Below are 26,238 nucleotides of genomic sequence, written 5' to 3'. Positions count from 1 at the left end.
TTTTTTTCTTGTTAAATCTCTATATCTCTTTCCTTCTAGTATGAAATGATCTCTTTGGCTTCCTATTTATGAAACCAGTGTGTTGCCTCATTGGCTACTTAGAGATCCCTTACCCTTGAAACATTTTAAAGAGAAAGAGAGAGAGAGAGAGAGAGAGAGAGAGAGAGAGAGAGATCTGAGGAATTACAATGATGCCTTTTAAAATTCCTAATAGAAGAAAGGGAAGCAGTTTTCTATACGAGAGTGTGGCCTACGCCAGCACTCCCATGTGTCTATCTCTCTCTTCCTTAAAATAAGGGGGCAGAGGTGTCTTTTCACATGGGGAAGAGAGAGATAGACTCATGAGAGTACTGGCATAGACCACATTCCCGGACAAAGAACATTTTCCCTAAAAGAAAAAATACATTGCTTAAAAAAGGGAGTTTGGATTAAAGAAAAAAAAAGACAAAATGATGGCTTCACATACTAATGGATAGAAACCCCTTGGCAAATTAGATGGGGAGTGCAACACCTACACCCTTATTTCAGTCACATGTCATCATACCAACTAAACAAATCCGTAATCATAGGATGACCATTTTTCTTAGCTTTACTTTGACAGATTGGACTTAATTACTTAAACGCTTTTCACCAAAATTGAGTAAAAATACTCTCCAAATCATTGTTTCTTAATTTGTGTGTGTTCTACTTCAATCTAGTGGTATGGATTCTTTTCTATTAATAATAATGGATCTAATTTTTCAAAAAAAGGAAAAGAGAAAGAGAAAAAGAAAAATTAAAGTTCCTTATCAAATTATCACAATTGGACAAGTAGAATTCCAATGACCTATGTATGGAAGTGATAGATCATGAAAGGGTAAATGAAAAGGGAAAAAGATACTCACGTAGGGGATTCCTTCTCATAGTCTTTCACATAATGAGTTGCGGGCATAAGTTGACATTCTCTCCCCTCTTATACCATGTGTACTATCTACTAAAAGAAACCATTTATCACACTGTGATTTGATGTGGTGTGAGAAATTCTTCTCCAGTCATTTTCCCTCCTCAAAAAAAATAAAATAAAATAAAACTATTGTGCATGGATTTAATTTAGGGAAAACTATGTTTCCCTCCCCTGTACTTTACCTTAATTATACATTTCTCCCCTTGGTTTTTCTATCTTACATTTTGACCCGTTATAGTTGACGGAGTTAGGTTATCGATAGTTAATGGTTTGAAAAGACAATATATCCATTACTAACAAATTAAAACTGCATTTTCAATTCTACCCTTTTCATCATCTTCAACCTAAAACACCTCTTTCTTTCCTCTTCTACTGCCAGCAATAGCAGCACCACCACCACCACCACCATTACTGCCGCCGCCTCCTCTTCCTCCTCCACCGCCAGCACCACCACCACCACCACCACCACCACCATGGATGTCGATATCCATAACCACCTGCCAATGAAACTCAAATTTGATATTAACCAATTAATGACCAAAAAGGAAGCTCATATTTAAGGATCCCAAAAGATGGTTTCATGAGAGCTTGCACCAAAAACCGGAAACACCTTCTATAGATCAATCTCATCCCATGGTTTTAGATTGATTTATGAAATTATTAATTATCTGTCCAGCAGTTTTTTCTTCATACTTTGTGTGATTATTGCCCTCCAAGGACACCTACTTTGATCCAGTTTTGGGGCCCATCTGGGCTGTGGTCTTTTGGCAATAAGAAATCTGCATCTCAGTCAGGGTGTACCCTGTTTTTTTTGGCCTATTTCTCTTAAGAACAAAAATACATTTCAGAAATTCACAGGTGCATAGTTGGACCAATTGTATCAAGAGTCTTGATTCAAGACCAGCTGGGAAGAAATTCTAAGTTACCGAAATGCCACAGAAAGCAATCTATAAAAACCCCTTACCTGAAACACTCATTACTAGCTTAAACCCCTACCTGAAACACCTCCTTGAAACCCCCATTATTGCACTGTCGATTTCTGAAACCCCATTACTAGCTTCAAACCCTACCTGAAACATCTCCTTGAAACCCCCATTACTGCGCTGCTGATTCCTGAAACCCCAAAGGGTATCGGCAGCGCACTTCACCGAAACAGCTCCTCTCCCTGAACCCATACTTGCCAATCCACGTCCCTGAAACTCCATGCTCGCATCCCACCTGACCTTGCGGGTCCATGGTGACCTACAATTCGGGAACTAAAAATAAAAAATAAAGCTGTTTCAGATGCGTTACGGGTGTTGGACTGAACAGACCTTGAAGAAGACGAGAACTCCTCTCTTGTCAATGATGATATTTGTTAAAAAACAAAAGAAACCCCCTGTTTTAGTCTTTCATGCGTGCAACAGGGGTCTTGGATGGGTTCTTTCATGGGTTATTTTTTGGCCAGCTCTGGCATTAAATGAACAACAGAGGAGGTGGGGTGAGGCCGTGAGGTAGGGACAAGGATAAGTGGTGGGGGTGGGGAGTTGCAGAGGGCAGAGAGTGAGTACCTTCTGATCGTCGACGATTTTAGGTTAGGAGGTTGCAAGAAAAGGGGTTGTAGGAGGAGGAGGAAGGAGGGTAAAAGGGTTACCTACGGTTAGGGTTTAGTGAAGCGGAGAGGAAGAGATGTTGGAACTCCATTTTTGTTCTCGTCGGAGTTTGCAGGAGAAGGGGTTGGAGGAGGAGGAGCAAGAAGAAGAAGAAGAAGGGTAAAAGGGTCTATTTAAATGAACCCAGCTTAGTTTGGGGATTAAATAAAAAAGGTAAATGTGTCTTATCACAAGGATCCAGGGTTAGTTTGGAAATTATAAAAAAATTTACTACACCACATCAGCACTTGGGATGTAATAGTAATTTTCTTTTAAAATATAGGGGAGGGGTATGTAAGGTGGGAAAACCAAGGGAAACAACATGTAATTAGGTCAAAGTACAGGGAAAGGGGATGTAACTTTCTCTTTAATTTATGGTACCAATGATGGTATTGGTCGTCTCTAATATAGATACAAATACCAATATATATTGACCATATCAAATATTCTTTCACAGAAATTATATCCAAATTATGGAGAAAAAAGTGCTCAGTAGGTTAGTGTATCCACATCAGACATTGTGGAGGCAAAATGACCACCTTACCCCCAATGAAAGGTGGAAATTTTATTCCTTATGATGCTAATTTTGGCGTTTTCATTGGCCCCCACATGTATGCAGGCCATGCACCCCCTACAGAGAACGCCGAACCCCAATTTATATTGGCCAATTTTTATCGGTGTTAGATATCAATTTATCAATATAGATATGAATTGGCATATACAAATTCCTAAAACCGTGCTTGTGAGCTCCTAAACAACACATATTTTTAATATGTGCAGTCTTGGGTGGATGGTTGGATTCTCAAATGTGGTGCACTGGAGAGAGAGAGGTAGAGAATAAAAATCCAAAACAATTATTGTATGTGACCGCATTGAAAAGTCAAAATAAACGTCTAATTTCTTTCACAATGTATACACCTTTGTATTTTGTAGCACATCCATGACTCGCCCACCTGGCAAGAATTCTTGAACACAAGAATAGTCAAAGTCTTTCTCATTAGGTAGACGGTTGGGTTCTCAGTAGAGAATAAAAATTCCAAAACAAATGTGATGTGTGCTTGCGTGGAAAAGTCAAAATAAACGTCTAATATCCTTCACAATTTATACAACAGCACATCCATGACTCGCCCACATGGCAAGAATTCCCGAACACGAGAATAGTCAAAGTCTTTCTCATTAGGCTTAGAAAGTAAGAGGAAAACAAGACGAAATAGAAGCGAAAAGAACGATCAAAAAAATGGAAAGTTTGACCGAAGAAGATTGGTGGGACCTCCTGAATGTACGGTACAGAGACTAATCGAGCTTAACCCCTATCGCTATTGGACACGTGTATGGTCATGAATAAAAAATACATATTAGAAAATTATCATTTGAATTTACGTAAATACCTCCACTCAGAAATTGTTATCGATTTCTGATGGGAATTGACGATTACAGTTGAATGGTTACTCCCCTGGCGGTCCCATTAAGATTACGGGACGGTGTAGATTCATCATGAATGTTATATGTGGACACGTGGCCGTGTTTGGTAGCATCATACTTTTCTCCATCACCCCAAAGAGCGTAAGCTTCTTCTCCATGCACCGCGTCGTCTCCTATCACCAACTGCTCTTCCGGCATCCTCAACGGTATAACCAACCGTATAGCCAGCAGTATCACAGTCGTAGACACTATGTTCCACCCGATCACAAATGCCGCCGCAACCAGTTGCTTCAGAAGCTGCACTCCTCCTCGCTTCCCATAAAATGCACCCCTCGAGCCGGTTTCCGGTAGAATGAGATTACTCAGTACCGGTTCTGCCAACAACCCCGTCAACACACCTCCTAATAGCCCAGCCACAGCGTGTGTGTGTAATACCCCTAGTGTGTCATCCACCTGATCATCATCAAATGAGTACTTGTAGGTCCCACCACCAGAAACTAAAAATATTAAAAAAAGTGAAGTGCTTAGTGCTTTCCTTTCCTTTTACCTTCTGTAGTAAGGTGGACTTCTTGTGTAGAATCATCATTGTGAACCATGGAATGCTGCCGGAAAGTATACCCATCACTATCGCCGCCCATGCTTGAACCACTCCGGCGCCGGGAGTTATGCAGACGAGACCTGTCATCATACCTTGAACGGCTCCGATCACCGATGGTTTTCCGAAATAGATCACATCGAGTGATGTCCACATGAGAAGGCTCGTGGCTGCGCATATGTTGGTGTTTAGCACAGCTATCGAAGCATCGATGTTGGCGGCGTAAGGTGCTCCGCCGTTAAAACCTGACCAACCCATCCACAAAAGCCCTGCACCTGCAAGCATCAACAGCACGTTGTTGGGCGGAAATCTCTCCCTGTCGCTCTTCAACCTTGGTCCCACCTGCAAGTACAAAAAAATCGATTCAGAATTCGATTAGAAGAGGTGTCCATTATTGTAGATTAGAGATATTTGATTAATTACCCAGTAGGCTGCAGTGAAGCCAGCGATACCGGAAGAGAGATGGATGACGTAACCGCCGGAGTAATCGATGACACCCCAGTGATAGAGGAAGCCACCACCCCATAAACTGAATGCACCGACGGTGTATGAGAAAATGAGCCAAAGAGGAACAAAAGCCATCCAGGCCTTGATGTTCATGCGACCAAGAACAGATCCAGCTAGCAATACAAGTGTGATAGCAGCGAAGGTGAATTGGAAGTAGACGAGTGTGGCCATTGGGTAGAAGGGTTCGGTCATGGGCGTGTTATTATCGGCGGTTGCAGGGACGGCAGCACGGCGGATGAGGTAAGACTGGGAGAGGGCAGGACCACCTTTGCCCCAGAAGGGGAGAATCTTGTCACCGAAGGCCATTCGGTAGCAGACGAGAACCCAACATATGAGGACAGCTGCGAAGGCATAGAGAGCCATGAAAGCTGAGTTGACGGCCCATTTCTTCTTAACGATGCTGCCATAGAGGATTACTAAGCCTGGCATGCTTTGGAGGCCAACAAGAGTGGCTGCTGTCATCTGCCATGCGTTGTCGCCTTTGTTTAGCCAACCAGGCACGGACGGGAGGTGCTCCTGGTACGCCTCAGTCGCCATGGATCTACGTATAGATCGATGATCAGATTTTCTCTTTTATGCTTTCTTCTTCTTCTTTGTTGATCAATTTATGTTAATAGGGGTGGGTTGATAAGTGGTTAGCTCTTATAGGGATAGGTGTGTGGAAAGAAAGTCAGCGGATGGAGATTCCTGAGAAAATTCGAGTGGTACGACTTGTAAGGACGTGTGAGCGGGCTACGGAAATGAGAAAAACGCCAATTTGGGAAGGGAATAGCAAGCAGACTTTGGAGAAAATATTGGTCACGTGTCTCATGATAAGTCTCTGTGGGCCACTGTTAGATGGGAATCACTTTCTTATCGATTGGTTTGAAGTAGGGATGGAAACGAATCGGATTCGGCTCGGATAGTACTATATCCGCATCTGCATTTAATTAGTTTTCGGACGGATTCAAATATTGCTAAACGGATACAAACACGGATACGGATCAGATATTTTATCCGTTTACATGTAAATATAGCTTTTCGGATAGCTATAGCCTATCCGTATCTATATCGGTTTAGCTTTTAGATGGATACAGATAGTGTTAACGATACGAACACAGATACGAAAATGGATTTCAACTATTCATTTACACCCCTAGTTTTAAGATATATGGGTTCGGTCTAATAGCAGGTTAAAAGTTAAAACTAATTTGTTACCAAAAAAAGTTAAAACTAATAGTAGACCTGTTATATCTCGATAATAACTTTTTGGGCTTTTTACAAATGCCCTCCTGAAAATGCCCATTTGTCTAAATGTCTCCCGACAACTTTTCTAATTGCAAATTCTCTCTTACTTTCAAATCAGTGTAGCACTTTGGTGCAGTCCGTTAATTTAGGACGTTAGGCGTTAGTTTCAGGGAATCTAATGATCAAAATGCCCTTCCGATAAAAACCCACCAAAATTAAAGAAAAAAATAACCAAATTGCCATCATTTTCCCCAAATAGTTTAGGGTTTGGAATTGAAAATTTTTTCCCCAAACCCTCAACTATTTGGGGAAGATGAGGGCAATTTGGTCATTTTATTATTTAATTTTGGTAGGTTTTTATTAAAAGGGTATTTTGGTCATTAGATTCCCTGAAACTAACGTCTAATGTCCAAAATTAACGGACAGGACCAAAATGCTATATTGTTTTGAAAGTAAGGGGAGTTTGCAATTGAAAAAGTTATAGAGGGTATTTGGGTAAATGGGCATTTGTAAAAATCCCTAACTTTTTGTTGGGTAAGAATATCTTGATAATAACTTGAAGCTGATTGGAGGTCCTCTCTAGACTGTTGGATGCCTACTGCGAGATTGGTGCCTTTAGGGATATCAAGATTGTTAGGATTACACCAGAAATTTCCCACCTACTGTTTGCTGATGACACCTTTATTTTCTGTCGTGCCATTGAGGACGACATTTTGTCTATTAAATCGGTGTTGGAATTGTTTTCTGATCTAATTGGCCAAGAAATAAACTTCTCAAAAAGTGAAATCCACTTCAGCAAAAACACTGGTCTTGAACAGAAAAAAAAATATCTGCTCTATGCTCCAAATAAAGGAAATGAGCCCTAACTCTCTATACTTGGGGAAAAAACTTTTCCATAACCGATCCAAAGTAAAAGACTTGTAGTTCATCATCAAAAGAGTACAGGGTAAACTGTCTAGTTGGAAAGCTAACTGTCTTTTCTATGCGGGAAGGAGAATCTTGATACAGTCTGTTTTGGCTTCTACCCCCTCTTAACAAATGTCCTGCTTTCTTTTCCCCCAAAAAATTTGTCAGGCTTTGGACTCCATCTACCTCAGGTTTTGGAACAATGAGTCTGGGAATAAAAAAAGGGCACATCTCAGTAATTGGACCAATATCTATAAACCTTCCCCCCAGGGTGGTTTAGGAATTCGTAAATCTGCAACCCACAGTAAAGCCCTAATTCTCAAATTTGGTTGGAGGTTAATCTCGGATGACTCCTCTTTATGGGCAAAGGTCCTGAAAGCCAAGTATTACTCCCACACCTCTATTTTTGACCCAGCTGTGTTGAAAAAGAAGGGATCCTGGGTATGGAACAGCGTAGCTTCCTTACTACCTACCCTAAAAGCCTTGGCTTGGATAAAAGTGGGCAATGGGGAAAAAACTTTCTGTTGGTTCAACCCATGGGTCCCAACTATCCCCCACCATTGCATCCCTGAAGGTATCTAGAGCACAACTTTCAAAATGGTAAGTGATTTCACTACATATCTCTCTTGGAATTATCAATCATTATCTGATGTTTTCCCTCTTACTTTCATTCATGAAATTTCAAAGATACATCTCTGCTTCTGAAGATCAGCGGAGATGCTCCTTGACTAAATCGGGGAATTTCTCTACTCGACAGGCTGCTAAGATTCAATGCATGAATGAAAGAAACAATGTTTTACGAAATACTTTTTTTCTTTCCTTTAGAAATTTTCACAGGCATCAATTGATTCAGCAATTGGATTTACTTTTGAGGGACATTTAAACATCCATTTTCAAAAGTACAGCGGCAAAAAAAATAGCTCGTTGTATTCAATATCTATATGGGGCAAAGAAGAAACGAAAATGATTAAAAAAAAATTTCTTCACCCGAAATTTAAAATGTTTTTTTGGCATGTCTTAAATGCAGGTTTACCTGTCAAGGCTACTATCTCGAAATGAATGCCGGTCGAGCCTTCATGTGTTTTCTGTGGTGTTTGTGAAAAAAACCCACTGACATCTTTTTCTATCTTGTGAATGGACTAAGCGTATCTAGGCATCTGGACCGCTCGGACTGAGAGCAGAGCATCTTAGCAGCTCCTCTCTTGCACAGCTTTGTGTTAGCCTCCTCAACTCTAGAGTCATGGATTACCCTCTGCTGTTTGGTTTTTTTCTATTTTTGCAATAACTTGTTATTTTATTTGGGATGTAAGAAACAAAGTAAATCTTGGGTTAGCTGAGGCTAATCCCTCTTGGTTTTAACCAATGTTTATTGGTGGATGGCTGACTTACGTATCCATTCACCTGATGTTGCTCCACCACCTGTTGATCACTATACACAATGCTATCCAGCTATTTCTCATGCCTCTAACACTGAGATACTATTCCCTGTTCTCTATTGCGCAAGCATTTTTTATCCGACATCAGATCTAATTGGTTGGGCTTATAGCATTTTGTTAGATGGACACAGTGTTTTAACATCTGCAGGATTTTTAGGTTCAACCGACAAACAGGTGGCTGAGCTTATAGGATTCTTGCAGGGGTGGAAACAAGCTCTCAGGGATGGAATCCATCTTAAAGAAATTTGGTTTACAAACCTTAGTTTATGCAGTTTTTTGACCCCTAGTCCCAACTTGTGCATACCATGGCAATCTAGTTTTTTAAGGATTTAAATTTATTTAACTGGCTAACATCATCACTTAACAGCATAAAACTAACAGTAGGGACTAATTTGTCATATTGGATCTAAACTAGAGGATGATTTGAGTTTTTTCAAAAACCAAGGGGTGATCTGAGTTTCATTTGAAAACCAGGGGGTGATGTGTAATTTATCCTAAATTAATAAATAAATAAATAAGGTTTAAACAAGAGAATTGAATTACTGTACAATATAATTGTAGACGAATCAAATTCAGATTTGAGAATTAGAATAACTGCATCTGAATTTTGATCCGCTGGTCATTCACTACATTAGAATTTAGGATAAACTAAAGAACTAACAACTGCTGAAGTAACACCACTCCCTTTTTTATTGAATGACAACATCTCTCCTAGCACATTGGCCAAATCCTCGGCATCATCAACACTCTCAATTATATACAAAGTATAGGCAAGTGCAACTGACCAATACTTGAACAGAAAATGTTCGCTGCACTGGGGAGTAGGATGCGCCTAGACACATGAGAGTGCAATAAGTGACTAACCCGCCCCTTGAATGGTCGAAATAATTATGGCGCCTTGCCCCATGTGTCTGGTTGCAGCCTGTACCTGCGTGTGCTCCCGAACAAAAAACAATGTCCCATAATTGAATTAGAAACTACTTCTGAAGTCTACATTGAACATCAAATCTTGAAGGCAAGTCAATGCTTCAACATTGAAAGGTAGTAGTTTCTCCGATATATACCTGTCAATAACATGACCCAACGCTACAAGCAAGCTCACCAAGACATCTGGAGCCATCCAAGCCATATCTAGATATGACCCATTGGTCTTCCAAAAGGATAACTCATTGAAATTATGATAATGGTCAGTCAGTACATATATAGCAGAGACTTCTCTCCTAAACCAACAAAATACTGCCTACAGGTGCAAGTTTGGCCCTATTGGCTCGAACCCTTCTTGAGCCCGATCAGGGCTTGGGCTGAGATACTTGGTCCTAAGGGCGGGTCAGGGCTTCAAATTTTTTGCCCCAAGTCAGGGCAGGGTCGGGTCAGGCCAGGGTTGAGGCCTCAGGCTGAGCCCGGCCCAGCCCAGCCTTGTTTTAAATTATACTATAAAAAATATATAATTGATATACTATATATATTAAAAACTTTAAATGTCACACATATTTTGTTATATAATAAGTGATAATATATTTTATAATAGTGTTATTTTATATAAAATTGATAATTTTCTTCCCAACCCAGCCCAACTCAATCCAGCCCATGCATCTCTCCCTTCCCCCATTCCATGCATCTCTCCCTGAGTTAGGGTCAGCCCGGCCCGACCATGATGGCGGGTCACGGTTGGATTTTCAGGCCCTGAGTCAGGTTTGGCCTGGGTCTGGACCCAACTAAGGGAACTCAGGGCTAGGATGGGGTTTTAAAAAGCCCAACCCAACCCGATCCTATTGCAGTCCTAATACTACCAAATCTTGAATTCTTGTGGAACATAAGAAAGATTAGTTAGGAATATAGACAGTTGCAACTGAAAAATAATAAACTTTTGAAATTTTAAATTTATCTATTACTATGTCAAAGGTAGGCTCAAGCATGTGGTAAGTTGAGTTTCACCTTATAGAGATATTTACACAAAAATCCTAACAAGTTGACATTCCGAATTGCTTAAAAATTTCAAGAACTTTACCTTTCTTTCTTGAGATAATTTTCACATAAACTGTGCTAGACTCATCTATTACACTTCAATCCATCTTGTACAAAAGAGATTTAGAATATGAACACAACATCAATTATCAAAGATACCACCATCACTCATAAGATCATTCTTGAAATTTAGATTTGTTTTTAAGAATTCTTCAAAACATAGATGTTGCACTAGAATTAAAGTAAGAGGAAGAATTTCCTATGGGCCGGGGAGTGTAGCTAGCCTTGTGTACACGTGGGAACCAATGGGGACACATGAAGCATCAACAGGGGGTATCATTTTGCATTTCATTGGAGGTGGGGCGGTCAATTCGCACCCCCCATGTGTCTGGGTGCAGGCGCTACGCTCTCCCGTAAAAACCATTTTCCTTAAAGTAATTAAGAACAATACCCTTTTCAATACTCTATTCACACAAGAACTTTAAAATCATCATGTATATAAACACTAGTTTATGAAAGTGGCCGCCATTATGCAAAATTCAATACTTACCGACATCACAAATAGTCAAAGAAATATATCCATCATTAGCGATGGATGTCTACAAATCACTTATCAATGATAACTTTCCATTAAAGATTTTTAAGTAAATCATTAATTCCCTTGCCCTACAATTGTAATATTTCATGATCTAATTTAACTGTGAATTTATGCTAATATGTGAGTAATTTGGGAATGAATAGGTGGAATATCAACTTCATAAACTCATCATATTCAACCATGACTGAAGGTAACTTATGTCTGACAATAACCCTGGTGATTTTTCGTGCACTACGTCATGATCAATCTCTCTCTCTCTCTCTCTCTCTCTTAGTGCCAATTTCCCTTCATTTGCACTCATAATCACTTGGAATACATCTTTGCTTTATTATTTTGGATAAATATTAAGATGTCTCGCCAAACAATACCAATTCCATTGGATAAAATTCCTTGTCAATTCTCTAATCTCCAAGTGCGGTGCAATTTAGGTCTGAAACCACGACACTAGGCATTTTCTAAATCCAACGATTAGATCAAAAGAAATAAAAAAAATGAGTCAATCAATTAACAACCGTTGGATTTAGAAAGTGCTAAGTGTCATGTCTCCAGACCTGCACTGCATCGCACTTAGAGATTAGAGAATTGTAGAGAATTTTATCCCAATTCCATTAGTGCTATTGTTTATCTTTGGTAAACATTAGTGTTATTGTTAGATTTGTCAACATTTATTGCATCCTAACTTAACCCTCCCTTCATCAAAATTTTTTTTTTTTTTTTGGTAGAAAGAAAGTCTATTGATTAAAACGGGTAACACTCCTGTATCCCGCAAACAGAGTTATAGAGAAACAAGGATAAGAATTAGGCTATACAGTCCTACCCGCTACGGACTAAGCCCTCCTTGCTAGGGTATCCGCCATTTCAATAGCAACCCTTGAAATACATGCAAATTTGCAAACATCAAAATAGAAAACAAGATGCTTAATATCATCGAAAATTTTACCACATGGTGATCTAAATCCATCCCAAATAGAATTTATTTTTCTTCTCTTATCATTTGAATTTGTTGCAGAATTTATTAGTGTATTTTCATTGGAATCATGAGTAGCTATGGTCAAGTTTCAACGACCTTAGTAAAACCCTGATCTATGTGTATTCGTATTGAAGGGAATTGAAATTGAGAGCAGAAATTCCGAGGTTCTCGTAAAAATCCCTTAATATCTTATTATTATTATTTTTTTATGAACTAAGAAATTATTAGTTTAAAACATAATAGAAAGGTTATAAATCATACAATTTGATGTTATTTGGGAGGTTCTAGCGTGCATTGCTAAGTTATGAGCAGGTAGGATTAAATATCTGGGTTGCTCAATTACTATTACAGACCGAAAGAAACTGTAGATAATTTTAATATCCAGAAGAATATGATAAAGTTACCAAGGGCAAGGGTTGGTCTTCTCATTTGTCAACCAATTCTTGAGTTCTCCAGAATCCGTCCAGATTATTAGTTCTCTGCCTTCCAATAGAAGTGTCCCTTCAAGCTCCTCTTTTTGAGTCCTCTGAGTTCTCTTTCCTTTGCTGCTCCTGCAAATCCAAAGTTAATATCTTATTTAACTACTCTATATTTATGGTAATTGGAAAATCCAAGAGAATATTTTTACAATCTCCACCATCCATTGAAATTTTATTGTCTACAATTCACATCTCTCTGTTAGGTACTTGACCAATACGCCAAAAGTTCTAGAGCTATGGAATTCTACTTGGACACGTGTGGTGCACTGCCTTTGCACCTAGACACAGGGGTGGGCAAAATGACTGTCGTGCCCCATGGAAAGGTGGAATTTTCTAGCATTGCGGTGGTCATTTCGTCCAACCCTGTATCTGGATGTAGGGGCAGCGTACTATACATGTCCAGATAGCATTCTTTTTCCCAGATATTATTCTAGAATATATTAAACTTCAAAATGTACAAAAATCACAATAAACATGTGTAACAATTCTTTGGATACTCAACTAATGATCCAAACCCACCCTCAAAATATTAATCATTCCTTGGACCATGCGTATTTGTTTATTAAGTATCCATTCATGGTTAAATGCGCTTATAAACTAGGATCAGAATTGGCTAAATCAGTAAATTAACAAAAAATCGATAGGACTGATTCTAATTAAACCTGCTTGTACACGTACTGAGCCCGAACGAGTTAGATCGAGTCAAGTTGAGTCCAGCCAATTCCGACCAAGTCTGACTGATTCTTGACCAATTCTGAGATGATTTTGATTCGGAATAGATGGAGACCAATCCCTACCCGATTCCGAGTTCTTAAACCTTAGTATGTGTTCTACCAAAAAAAACCTTAGTATGTGATATATAGTGTAATTCTTGATCCTCTATTCTTCCTTTTATGTAATTTGCCCTACAGTGCAATTTAAAAGATATGGCTTGAGGTTCAGTCCCACATCGAGTGGGTAGGTGTGTGTGCGTTTGTGTTTATTTGCACTCCACGGCCTGAAAGGCTTGTTAACCATTTGCGTTTGACCCAAAAAAAAATAGTGATCAACAAGACATTCTAGAGAGACGCCAGGAATTTGCTAGGATGGATACATGAACACAAAAGATTTCAGTCCAAGTCTTCATATAAATCTAAAAAAGACTTGATAGGAATTTTCTAGGACGGACACATGGACACAAAAAATATGTCAGTCCAAGTCTCGCTATAAGCCTTAAAAAGTTTGTTAAGAATGAGTTTTATCCAAGTCCTGGGAGATTTATAGGTACTTGTGCATCCTATACAATAGTCAACAAATAGATTTTTTTTATCAAAAAAATTGAAATTGATTTGATCACATCAATCCAAAATATTTCAAGAATAAGAAGTCTCATTTAATAGTTTAATTTATGAGAATAGATTCTCTATACTTCTTTAGGAGACGGTGGTATTGGTACATCACTTTAATATACCAATAGACAAACAATTCGATTAGTGCGATCTTAGAGTGCTAACCATAGCGTGACTATGGTCTGCCTAGATCATTAGTTAAGTGTCAAATCATGTTTGGGGAAGGTGTTAAGCAACTCCAGAACGCCTGATCGAAACCGGTTTTTCTATACCGTACTCTTATTGTATACTTTTGTTTATACATACTATGTATCTGATTAATCTAACTTGTAAGATTTAACTTAACTTAGTTAATATTTATGAACCTAATTAGGCTAATTAAATTTTACCAAAAAATTAGGCTAATTAAATTGAACATCTTAATCCTAGTTACTAACCCTAGGTTGTGTATTTAAATACATTATGAACCCTAGTTAACCTAGTTAATGCATGTTACCCTAATTAATAATTTTAAGGCCAAAGTCTTTAGTTTGACTTAACATATTAATCAAGACATCTAAGTTTTTTTTTTTTTGGTCAAGGGCCTATTGGCCATCAGGGCCCCACAAGGAGGCAAGAGAAGACCCACAAGGGATCAATATAGTACCACATGGGCTCCACTTCTTGGAAAGCAAGTAAATGTGGACTTGGTGTTGCTAAGGAGACTTGAACCACCGATCAAGCTCCTGACTCAGTTCTCCCAAGGCGGTGGCGAACCACCAGAGCAAACCCTAGATCGACGTCAAGACATCTAAGTTATGTTTAACACAACGAAAAATATGATAACATCTAACTTATTGCAAAATTAAACATTGAAATGTGTAAAATGATGAAATTGCTCTTAGGGGGGCCAAAATACGAGATAAATACATAAACAACATTTGAATGAAAAAATCTAATTAAGAGATGATTTAAAGATATTAAAACTATGAAAAAGACCTAAAAAAAACTTACAATGACAGGCAAAAATCAGGTGTGAAATTATCAAAATGCCCCTTGTGCCTAAAATTGCGAATATGCATGTAGATGAGTTGAAATATTCAAGTATGAATTCAAATATGTTTAAATACATACTAACATTTTTTTTAATCAATGATATGCATGCACAAATGAACCCCCCCCCCCCCCCCATTTAATGCCTAAAATACCTAAAATGGTGAAAAATACAAAATTGTCCTTAGTGGGCAAAGATGGTAAAAAAGACTCCTAAAACCTAAATGCATGGGAAATGGTTTGGAGGCCTAAATTTACCCCTAATACATAATTACACATAAATGAAAACAGGTTTCATGATACGCAATGCCAAAAAGTGGTCAAGTGACCAAAATACCCCTAAGTGGCAAAATGGTTTGACTAAATTTGACTTTTTCATTAAAAGATATGTGAAACATTCTTGCATGATTTTAAACATCCTAAGGTACTAATATGTATAACATTTTTTCAATCAAAAAAATGACCAAAATACCCTTAAGGGGCAACAAGTACTATTCATACAAAATCACCTTGAATGGACATGCAGACACATTGAAATTATTCAATAACTTCTTAAAAATGATTATATCACTCAATATAATTATTGTGATCTGTTGGGATTTTTATATACTTTTTTAGAGGTAGAATAATAAAATTACAAAAATATTCTTAAGGGGTAAAAAGGCACCTTGACTGTCATCAACTATAGGGGCCATGCAACCTAACATGAAGGGGATATTACGGGGAGTATTTATGCATTTTTACTAAATTTTAAGACATAATCAAGTAATTTTCTATAATTTCCTAATAATTATCAACATAATGCCTAATTAAGTAAACATGTAAATATAAAAAGACAAATGCATTTAAATTTCATTAAAATATGAAATTTGATCCTACCTAATTTAATGCATCATACCTATCAGAAAATTTTGATTTTACATTCTAAACATGCCATGATAAATAACATTAAGTAAATGCACCCTGAATATAAATAAAAGGTATACATTAAATAAAAAAAACCACATAATGTAAATGGTTAAAATTGCCCCTAAGGGGCAAAAACATAAAAATATTTACATAAACATGCAAGATAGATATGAACAGGAGTATTATAAAATATAAAAATACACATAATATATATTTTTCAAAATTTTCTTAACCTTTTTTTTCTAATTTTAAACATTAAAAGACCAAAATACCCTTTGACGGGCAAAATGGTAAAAATATTCAGATTTTTAAAAGAATTTTTTAGTAAATACCTTATTTTTCATCTGAACACAAAAACCATAATTTATTTCACATTTTGTAGGCTTTAAGAGCCAAAATTACCAAATACCCCTAGGGGCAAAAGTTTCCTAAAAAATTATATTTTGAGCCTGAAAATTTCAGAATATATCAAAAAACCAAGTGCACTATGCTCCCCTAATTTACAAGGACTAAAAACACTAGGAGTTACTTCTTAAAACCTTTTAAAGTGAAAAAACTATTTTAACACAAGTATATAGGAAAATAATAAATAAATATACCATCACTACTTTTAAAAATCCAAACACAATTTTTTTTCACATACTTTTTCTGATGACAAAAATACCCTCTTCAAACAGACACATCCCTTCTTCCTACATCCTCTCCTATTTTCTCTCAAGTCACTCTCTCCAACTACCAATACTCTCTCTCCAAAATAATTACCATTCTTCACCGTCTCTGTTACACCCGCACCTGAAATATACCCAAATACTCCAGGGTAAATTAGACCTTACCAAAGGGTAATGCCATGGTGGCAATGGTCAACAGTAATGACCTTGAACTTAATATTTTAGTATAAGTGTTCTCTCGAAGTCCTGGAAGTACGGGCCAAAGCCCCACAACTTCCCTTGAAGTTTGGGCCCTGACAGCAGCATCGGAGTCACAAACGGACTCACTCGAACTGAATCCGCTCGAGGATCCGCCTGTGCTGTTACCTGCCCTCTTGGTTTATTTTTTTGTGGGACCCACATCCTCGTGTCCCGGACACCATAATTAGACCCTCGGACCATATGGACCCTCACTCTTACCATTAATTGATTAATTCGGTCATGAAAGTGGGCCCACAAGAATTAACTTAAAATAAATAATGGGTTTTATACCCTAACTTAGACCAAATGGATCTTAGAGGACAAATAGGTCCTATGGACTTAGGGTGTACCCCAAACATACCCTAACTAACTAAATGGACCTAATGGTTTAAGACATGGACCAAACTAGACCTAAGACCCAAACTAAAACCCATTTAAGGCCTAAGGTGTTAACTATGTTCTAAGAGCACCTAACCAAACATGACCTAAGGCCCTTCTAACCCTTAAAAGACAATCCTAAACTCCTATTCCCTTATCTCTCCCCCTCCCAAGCAAACCATGGAGGAGAAGAGACAAGGAAAGAAGGAGAAGAAGGAGGGAAGAAGAAGAAGTAGAAGTAGGAGAGGAAAAGGAGGGAAAGGGAAGAAGATGGAAGCAATGCCAAGATGGCTAGCTACCACACATCTCCTCCTCTTGCTGTCCGAACAAGGGGAGAAGAAGAAGAGAAGAAGAAGAGATGGAAAGGAAGGGAAGAAGGAAAAGAAGGTGGTCTTCAAGGCTAGCTAGGGCTGGAATTGGAGCTCCTCTCACCAAGGTAAGACCTGAAACTTGGTACTTCTCCTTTCATACCCCTTTTTGGTAGATTCCTTGAGCTTGGGCTAACCTAGGGTTCCATTTGGGACTCAAGGTGATGTTTGGCCCTTATTGAGAGCTCTAATGGTGATGACCTAACCCTAATAAAGACCTAGATGTGCTGCATTGCAGGCATTGTAGCTGAACCCTTGGTTCTAAGCTAAGAAACCCTACCCTTGGACCAAATTGAGACCAAACCCTTATGTGATCTTGAATCCATGGAGTAAGCCTAGGTTCTAGTGACCCTAAGGAGACCTAAACACCCTCTCCATGACCTTGAGTGCAAGGGGTACTCCAAGCTTTAAGCTGGAGGAGAAGCCCTTTGAAATCTCGAAAAGGATTTCGAATGGACGCACGACCAGATCCACTAATCGTGGTACCGTCCGTCAGTCCACCCAGTGTAATCCCTGTGATTTGACCTGAATGGATGAAAGAACGGATTCAATCTGTTGCATCCGTCCGTGGGTCAGTTTACTCTCGGGTATGTCTCATGGATCGAACGGATGCAGGGGCGGATGAAGATGGCGCAACCACCCGTGGGTCCGCTCTCTCTCCGGTGTGTCTCAGGAACCGAGTGGATGAACGAACGGATCCAAGTAAGATGTCTCGTCTGTGGATCCGCTCCTTGACTTTTTACCTTTTGGCCTGAACGGAGTCAGGGACGGACTCACCCTACTGCTTCCATCTGTGAGTCCGCTCGTGCTGTCTTGGTTGAAACTTGATTTTAACCTTGGGGGCCTATCATGGGACCCCTTTATACATCTTTTAATGCTTGCCTTTGTGTTTTTAGGCTACCAAACTCGATGGATAGCTGGTGCACTGGTGAGATTCTTGTCAACCACGTTGGGTGACACCCGAGTTCGGTGAGTAAGTTCTGGGTGACTTTGTTGGGTTTGAATATATATATATATATGGCAATCTTAAGCATGCTATTATATAAATTTAAGCATTGTGCGCATTGCATTACTTACCTTAATGTGAACTGTTATGAATGTGATATTATTCTCACCATTGTGTCGGGCTACTGTGCCGGGTGTGCCGATATCAGAACCCTAATTTATTTAATTATGAAAATTGCTATATGCCATCCTGATCTGTATGTGTTGTGCCGTGCTGGTACTCGGATACTAGATGGAATGGGACGTTGATGCACCTGGAATACCTCTCGGGACGATAGGACTTGCATGTAGTATATCTGTGGCTAGGATGCTTGTTCCCTTATGCTACGACCCTTGTCAAAAGGGGTTTATGTGTTGGATAGTTTGAGCACCTATTGCCTGTGGAGGTGGGAGAGGCCAGGTCAGGGGTGGTGATGGCTATTGGGGTTTGCCACTGGGTGACTGGATGGTTTCTACCAGCGTAGGCTCCCGTGTGATAATTGAGGTTTTCCTGGGGCGATAAGTTAAGTGACCCTCAGTGTCTCCCGAGTTATCACAGCAGCACACACTTGACCGATAGAATCTGTGTGTTAGGTGGAAAATGAATCTAACATTAGCATGCATCATTCTACTTGAAATTATTTATGTGTATGTATGTGTATTCCCCTTTGCTCCCTCACTAGCTAGTGTAGCTAATCCCGTTGCGCAACCCCTTTTTAGTTGATATGCAGGTAACCTCTTGACCAGTACCGTTGGATGCAAATCAAGTGGACTCGGTGGTTGTGACTTGGATGTAGATATACACCTAAGAATAGTGCCCTAGTGGCGATTAATTATTATTTAATTTTTGTATTCATCCACAATCATGTATAAACTATATGTTTAATTATAAGGAGAGATTGAATGGTTAAATTTATGGAAATTATACTATGTGTTATCATTAGAGAATCGATGCTCTATAATTTCACATGTTTTAAATTAAATTTCGCTTCCGCTAACTCTGTGATTGGAACGATTTATTCCATTTGGGTATGTTCCTTGCTGTTATCACGATTGATGATAGGGTGGACTGTGGCTCGGGACACTGTATCTGTGATCATGGTAGGTATTGGGATGACGTGTGTTGTCCCAGTCACCCCCTATGTGACAAAATATCTTACATCGGGATGGGGGTGTGACAGTCTCTCTCTCTCTCTCTCTCCCTCGCTTCTTAATTTTTAATTACCATTCTTCACCATCTCTCTCTCTCTCTCCTTCGCTCCTTAATTTTTTTTTATAGTAATTTATATTTGTTAGACATAACAAACTGAAAATTAAAAAAATTAAAATGACTCTATCACAATAAAACTACCTTAATTTTTAAATGTTTTTTAGGCTATGAAATAAAATATATAGTTTAATAATGAAATCAAGTACTGTTTTTTTTAGGTAAACGAAATCAAGTACGATGTCTCCAACGTTCTTTGGATTGTATGAAATAAAATTAATTATCATTTTTTGGAATCGTCACCTATTTTTTCTCAAGTCTCACTCTCAAACGACAAGTCTTTCTTTCCTATTTTCCCCATTTAACTCCCATCTAAACTTTTTCTCAAGTAGTCACCCCCTTCTTCTTATAACATCTCCTATTTTCTCTCAAGTCTCTCTCTCTCCAAATAAATTACCAAGCAATCCCTCTCCAACGATCAACTATCCTATCACTTTGTGTACAAATGTGTGTTTGGTTCGCTGGATTCTATTGTCGGGGACTCGGGGCCACCGAAATATGATTTTCATGATGATACTCCAAGGGCAGAATATGGTTGTCAAGGGGTTCTTGCAAAATTTTCTAGGGTTGTAGGAAGGGATTACACTGAAAGAGGGGTTGAGCTCTATTTGGGGAATTGGAGAGGATTAAAATCCGGGGTTAAATAAGGGTGGAGAGCCAACTTTTCAAGCCTAAAACCTGACTTGGGCTCGGGCATGGGCGTAGGGGGTAGGGTCTGGCACCAAATCCGTGGCTGTAGGCCCGGGCCATCCGCGTGTGCAGAACATGTCCTGGCCCATGGCCCGCATATGTGGGAATTGCCATGACTCGCGACACGCAAGGCCAACCATGCGCCTGTGCATGTGGCTAGCCCAAGGCCAAACGATTGGCTGATTTTATTATTATTATTATTATTATGTTTTTATTTTGAAGGGCATAAATTAAAATTTTAATAATCTTTAAACCGTAAGGCCAAATTTGACACACATTATATCGAGGCGAAGCTCTCTTCGAGTACTTTCCATCTATATGGTTATTAGATCCAAATTTTCCTAGGGATGTGGCAAAAAATGCCTGACAAATGCGTTGGACTAGTAAAAAGATTTTTTACATTGATCAAGGTCCAAACTGTATCGGATTTGAACGACATTTTACGCATGATCTTAAAATTGTCAAATAACATTATTCAAAGATTTTTAGCCCAAATCAGAAAGGTGTAGGTACTAAAAAACACTAGGGGAAAACGTTCATTTTGTATTAAGTAAAAATCAAACGCCATCGGATTAGAATGATATTTTATTCACATGCTTCGATTAACTAAATAAGTTCATCTTAGGAGTTTTGGCTCAAATCAGGAAGGTTTGAATATTGAAATAACACAAGGGTAAATGGTCATTTTGCATTATTTGAAAACCTAACATTGTCAGATTTGAATGAAATTTAGCATAGACTAAGATATAGTTAAATAAGACTGCTAAGAGTTTATGCTCAAATCAAGAAGGTTCGTATACCAAAATCAAAACAGTCATTTTCACAATAGACATTGGATTTGGATGAAATTTTGTATATGAGGAGTTTTGGATTTATTCGGGAAGAATTGAGTGTTGAAATTATGCAAAGGGTAAAATGGTCACTTTTGCCACACAATCGCCACAACCCACAAGAGTCTGGTAGGCCTGCTCATCATCACCATAAGGTCCCTCCAATGTGTCAAAATGCAGTGTCTACAAATACATAATAACTCGATAAACCCCCAAAAATGAAGAGTCGACATTTTTAGGATACTTAGAATTTGACGCCGAACAGGCTTAGTTCGACAATCAAGGATGAACTTCGACAGTTAAAGCACATCGAAAGAAATGCTTTTCATTGTCGAATCGTGCCTATATATATGTTGAACAAAACTCGATGTTTATTGATAGGCGGACGTAATGGGTTCGACATTTGATGGATACTGTTTGACACTATGGGAGATCATTCGACGACAAGAGCCTACTCAATGGGTGGTGTACGTCAGTGATTAAAAAACAAAGAAGGTGTTGAGTAATGTATGTCGATGATTAAAAACAAAGAATATGAGGTGGAGTGAGTGATGTATATGATATATTTATAATTTATTTATATACATATTAACTAGAGTTGGGTTAGGTCGGGTCAGGTTGGGCTCAACCCAATACCTAAACCCAGGCCCAGCCCAACCCTTCCTTGGGCTTAAAAATCTCAACCCAAACCCACCCTACGAGCTTAGAAGCTCAGCATTGTCCCTGTCTGGGCTCAGGGTGGGCTAGGGTTGGCTGGGCCAAATTGACACCCCTTACCCATAGTCGAATGGGCACCCGCAGTTTGGCTGATGATGTACTCTTGCTCAACATCTTACTTCGGCCTCTTTTCACTTTTTTGTCCCTCGTAGACTTAACCTTGAAGTTCCCTACCTCGTTGTTTCTCTCACATGTATCAGGTGGCTTACTTCTTCCCCCTCTTTTCTTATTTGTATTTCCTTTTACCCGGTGAAAAGTTCCCTGAAGAGTTAAATAATATCATAGCAGTCTTTTTTTTAATAAAATAAAAATATATTATTTTGCATAATTTATTAAACAAAAAACCATTTGGTGAAGCTTCGAATGACCTAAACAATTTTTGCGTTCCACGTATCCATCCATCCATCCATCCATCCGTGTAACTATGGGGGCAGGTGAGCAAAAGAAAGCTTGGAGTCAAATGCGTGATACATTCACGCAGCCTCTCTCCCTCTCCCTCCCTCTGAGGCTCTCTTGACTCCACCACCCTCCCATAGTCTCCATCTCACCTACCACCTTCCACCACGCACCTTGCCACCTACCCTCTCTCACAATTTCCACACATTTTCATCCTCCAAATAAACCCAAATCCCCAAACCTCTACTATAAATACCTCCTTCTCTCCCTCCGTCATCTTCAGCCAGGGATCCCACAAAGATCTCTGCGCCTTACCTCTTACCAACCTCACCATTACCATTTTGCTACCAAGCAAGCAAGCAAGCAAATCTCTCAGTATCTGATCTTCAATTCTCTCTCAAATTTCTTCGATATCACTGGATTCTTTCCATTCTACTTCAATAACACAATCTCTCTCTCTCTCTATCACTAGATAGATCCGTCTCCCCCACCCTTCCTCAGCGACAGGAAGGGTGGACGGTGAACTTTGTTCTTTTACTTTCTTTACGATGGCGTTGAGAATTCCTCTTCCAATCGGTCTAAGATCCGGCTATGAATTCGTCAAAAGCGACAATAGCAGCTGTTCTTCGATTGGGCCATCTCATAGAGGCGGCAGAGGAGTTGCTGTGATTAAATCCAGCTTTAATCAGCAACGGAAAGGCGTTAGGGACACATCTCCTAAATCCTCCTCTGTTCTGCAAACTCCAGAGAAGATCGCCTCTGCTTTTGGCCATGAGACATTAATCGCCGATCTCGAACGTTTGTTCAAACAAGCTGGAGATCCTCTTCGTCCGCAGCTCGCTGGACCTTTCTCTCCCTCTACGGATGCAGGATTCTCGGGGAGGCCTGTTCGCGTCGCCTACCAAGGCGTTCGAGGCTCATACTGTCAAGAAGCGGCCATCAAAGCTTTCTCTCAAGTCTGCGATGCCTTCCCCTGTGACCACATGGAAGACGCCTTCGAGGCTCTCGAGCATAAAGCCGCCGATCGTGCTATCATACCCGTCGAGAATTCCATCGATGGAACGATCGATCGGAATTTAGATCTCTTAATCCGTCATGGCGATGTAGACATCGTCGGAGAATTAGTCCTCCCTGTAAATCACTGTCTTTTGGCCGTTCCTGGTACCTCAGGATCCGATCTGAAACGGATCGTAAGCCATCCGCAGGCGTTGAACCACTGTAAAACCAGATTGGAGTCATTAGATCTGGAGGTGGAGGAGGTCTCCAACGCGGCCGACGCTGCGAGATTCGTGTCGGAGAATCGGATCTCCGATACCGCCGTGATTGGTAGCAGAATCGCTGCTAAAGAATTTGGACTGAAGATCATGGATCAGAATCTTCAAGATGGAAACTGTAACTTCAATCGATTCTTGCAGTTGGGGTTACGGTTAGGGTCGGAACCCTCGTCACGTCTTCGTCCTCCTCCCTCGTCTCTCGCCGGTAAATCCAAAACCACCGTTGCGTTTTCCTTAGAAAACGGAGTCTCAGATCTTTTCCGTGCTCTTTGGATTTTCGAGAGCCGAAATGTCACGGTGACTCGGGTGGAGAACCGGCCGAACCGGTCTGCTCCGGTCAGAGTTGTTGAAAAGGGGACAGAAAAGTTCCGTTATTTTGATTACGTTTTCATATTGGACTTAGATGGTAGCGTATCGGAACCGGGCATTAGAGCTGCTCTGAACGGGTTGGAAGAGATATCGGGTTTCCTCCGCGTTCTTGGTTGTTATACGTGTGGCCACTAAAGTGTGTAATATGTCAACTGTAATCATTATGCCACATGTCAGTGTAAAGTGATCGTGGGCCCCAGTGTAAAGATTCTTCCGAGCCTGGTGGGACCCAATTAAATGCACTATATCATGTACATTTTTACACCACCATTATTTGACACTGTAAAATGTCCTATTAGCCCTCATCTTCCAATTATAATACAGTCTTCCTCTTCATATTATGCTTTTTATGTGGTTGCCATGAAATATTAAACTTCACAAATCCTAAAGAAAAATGCTCCTATGATTAAATGAAACCCTAGATGAACAGAAAATTACCTTAAATGCATAAACATCCCAAATAATTCACCACAACTAGTTTTAATATTACTCAAATAATTCATAAATAACCATTAAAATTTTGTACAAAAACATTATGTGCATAATTATCATTCTACCCTCATATACCTGATATAACCCAAAATGTAAAATTGTTTCGAAGGTCGATGCATAAATATGTTGGCCACACCAGTATGTGATGATGTCCTTGTTGTCAACACATTGATTCAGTAAGCAGAGCAAGAGGAGTTGTGATGAGTGTACAGTGAAGTGGGCAGTAGCTTTGGGGATGTGCAATTGGTGATGTAGCAGTCTAGAATCAATGAGATCAAGTCATCTTTCAGTGGCAACAAGAATCATATCTATTGGAGATCAGAATTGAAAGTTATGGCAATAACATTTGACATGGTCCGTGAGTTGCAGGAAGCAATATCTGCACGTACATCAGATTCAAGCTTGATTTTGGAACCTGTTCATTCATCTTGAGTTGAAGGTGAAAACAGGGAAGATGTAGTCTTTCAATTCATCTTTAAATAGGTAAATATCATCAACCGGAGATTAGATGAGAGAGATATGGCCGTTGGAGTGAGATATGGTCGAAGGTGGCAAAATGTTGAAGCAATTAGACAAAAGGGACCCAAGAACATTGAAGCCAACCAGTTTGAGTACTGGTCCGACCGGTTTAACTAGACTAAAGGGACCTGAGAACATTAATCCAACTGGTCATGGTGGCCAAGGCCAAGACCACATATCGGTCCGGTCGATTGAGGAACCAGTCCAACTGGTTGTGGTGCCAAAACAGTGACTGCAGGATTTTTAGGGCTGGTTTGCTTGGGAATCTTATAAATAGCCTATGGTTTCATGAGAAAGGCTAAGGAGAGGATATTTGAGAAACAAGGAAGTATTTTGAGAGGGAAGGAATATCCAAAGAGGAAGAACCATATAAATCTTAAGGGAAAAAGATCTCTGTCCGGAAGTGTGGCCTACGCCAGCATTCCCATGAGTCTATCTCTCTCCTCCCCATATGAAAAGACACCTCTGCCCCCTTGTTTTAAGGAGGAGAGAGATAGACACATGGGAGTGTAGGCCACACTCCCGGATAGAAAATTGCTTCCCAATTCTTAATCATCAATGTTCCATTGTTGCTTTCAAGCATTCAAGTGAAGAGTTGACGAAGGGCATTCAAGAAGACATTTAAGGGTTTGAAGAAGGCTAAAGAAAGAGAAGAGAAGGAGAAGAGGAAGAACAAATCTAGGGTTTGTGTGAACCTTGAAGAATCTCCAAGTGACGATTTGCTTGAAGTTTTGGCAGTGAAGAAGCATCGGTGAATGTGAGTCATACAAGGGGGAAGACAACATTGGATGAGGTTACCTACTTTGGTCGCTTTTTCCACATATATGCACAAGTGGGCAGTTTAGATCTGCTACCCACATGGGAATGGGTGGGGCATGTGGGTAGCAGATCTGAACCCTCCATGGGGGTGTGGGACCTGCCTCTAGGGTGTGGGACCCAAGCCCTATACGGAGGGGTCAGATCTACCCCCACTCGTCCCCATGTGGGTAGCTGATCCGGATTCCAAGTGGGTAGACTATATGTCTGATGAATTACCTAGCCTGGTTTGAACTTTAAATTGAGATCGACCCGTTAGGATATTTATTATGAACGTTGAGG

The 26,238-nt window shown here is 39.7% G+C and overlaps 2 protein-coding genes across 2 annotated transcripts; one reads left to right on the top strand and one right to left on the bottom strand.

Moving 5' to 3' along the window:
- Positions 1 to 3,991: 3,991 nt before the first annotated feature.
- On the bottom strand, positions 3,992 to 5,666 carry LOC122670658 (ammonium transporter 2-like). Its single transcript, XM_043867615.1, has 3 exons — positions 5,015 to 5,666; positions 4,544 to 4,933; positions 3,992 to 4,449 (listed from the first exon to the last, which is right to left on the bottom strand). The coding sequence occupies exons 1-3, from the start codon at positions 5,633 to 5,635 to the stop codon at positions 4,006 to 4,008; spliced, it is 1,455 nt and encodes a 484-aa protein (XP_043723550.1). The 5' UTR covers positions 5,636 to 5,666; the 3' UTR covers positions 3,992 to 4,005.
- Positions 5,667 to 23,034: 17,368 nt separating this feature from the next.
- On the top strand, positions 23,035 to 24,264 carry LOC122672421 (arogenate dehydratase/prephenate dehydratase 2, chloroplastic-like). The gene has a single exon (XM_043869900.1). It carries the CDS (start codon positions 23,035 to 23,037, stop codon positions 24,262 to 24,264), a length of 1,230 nt encoding a protein of 409 aa, XP_043725835.1.
- Positions 24,265 to 26,238: the final 1,974 nt, after the last annotated feature.

The sequence above is a fragment of the Telopea speciosissima genome, chromosome 8 (assembly GCF_018873765.1).
Source record: "Telopea speciosissima isolate NSW1024214 ecotype Mountain lineage chromosome 8, Tspe_v1, whole genome shotgun sequence".
Classification (NCBI taxonomy): Eukaryota; Viridiplantae; Streptophyta; class Magnoliopsida; order Proteales; family Proteaceae; genus Telopea; species Telopea speciosissima.
Note: the sequence above shows the minus strand (reverse complement) of the source record. Positions and strands in the feature narration are given on the sequence as shown.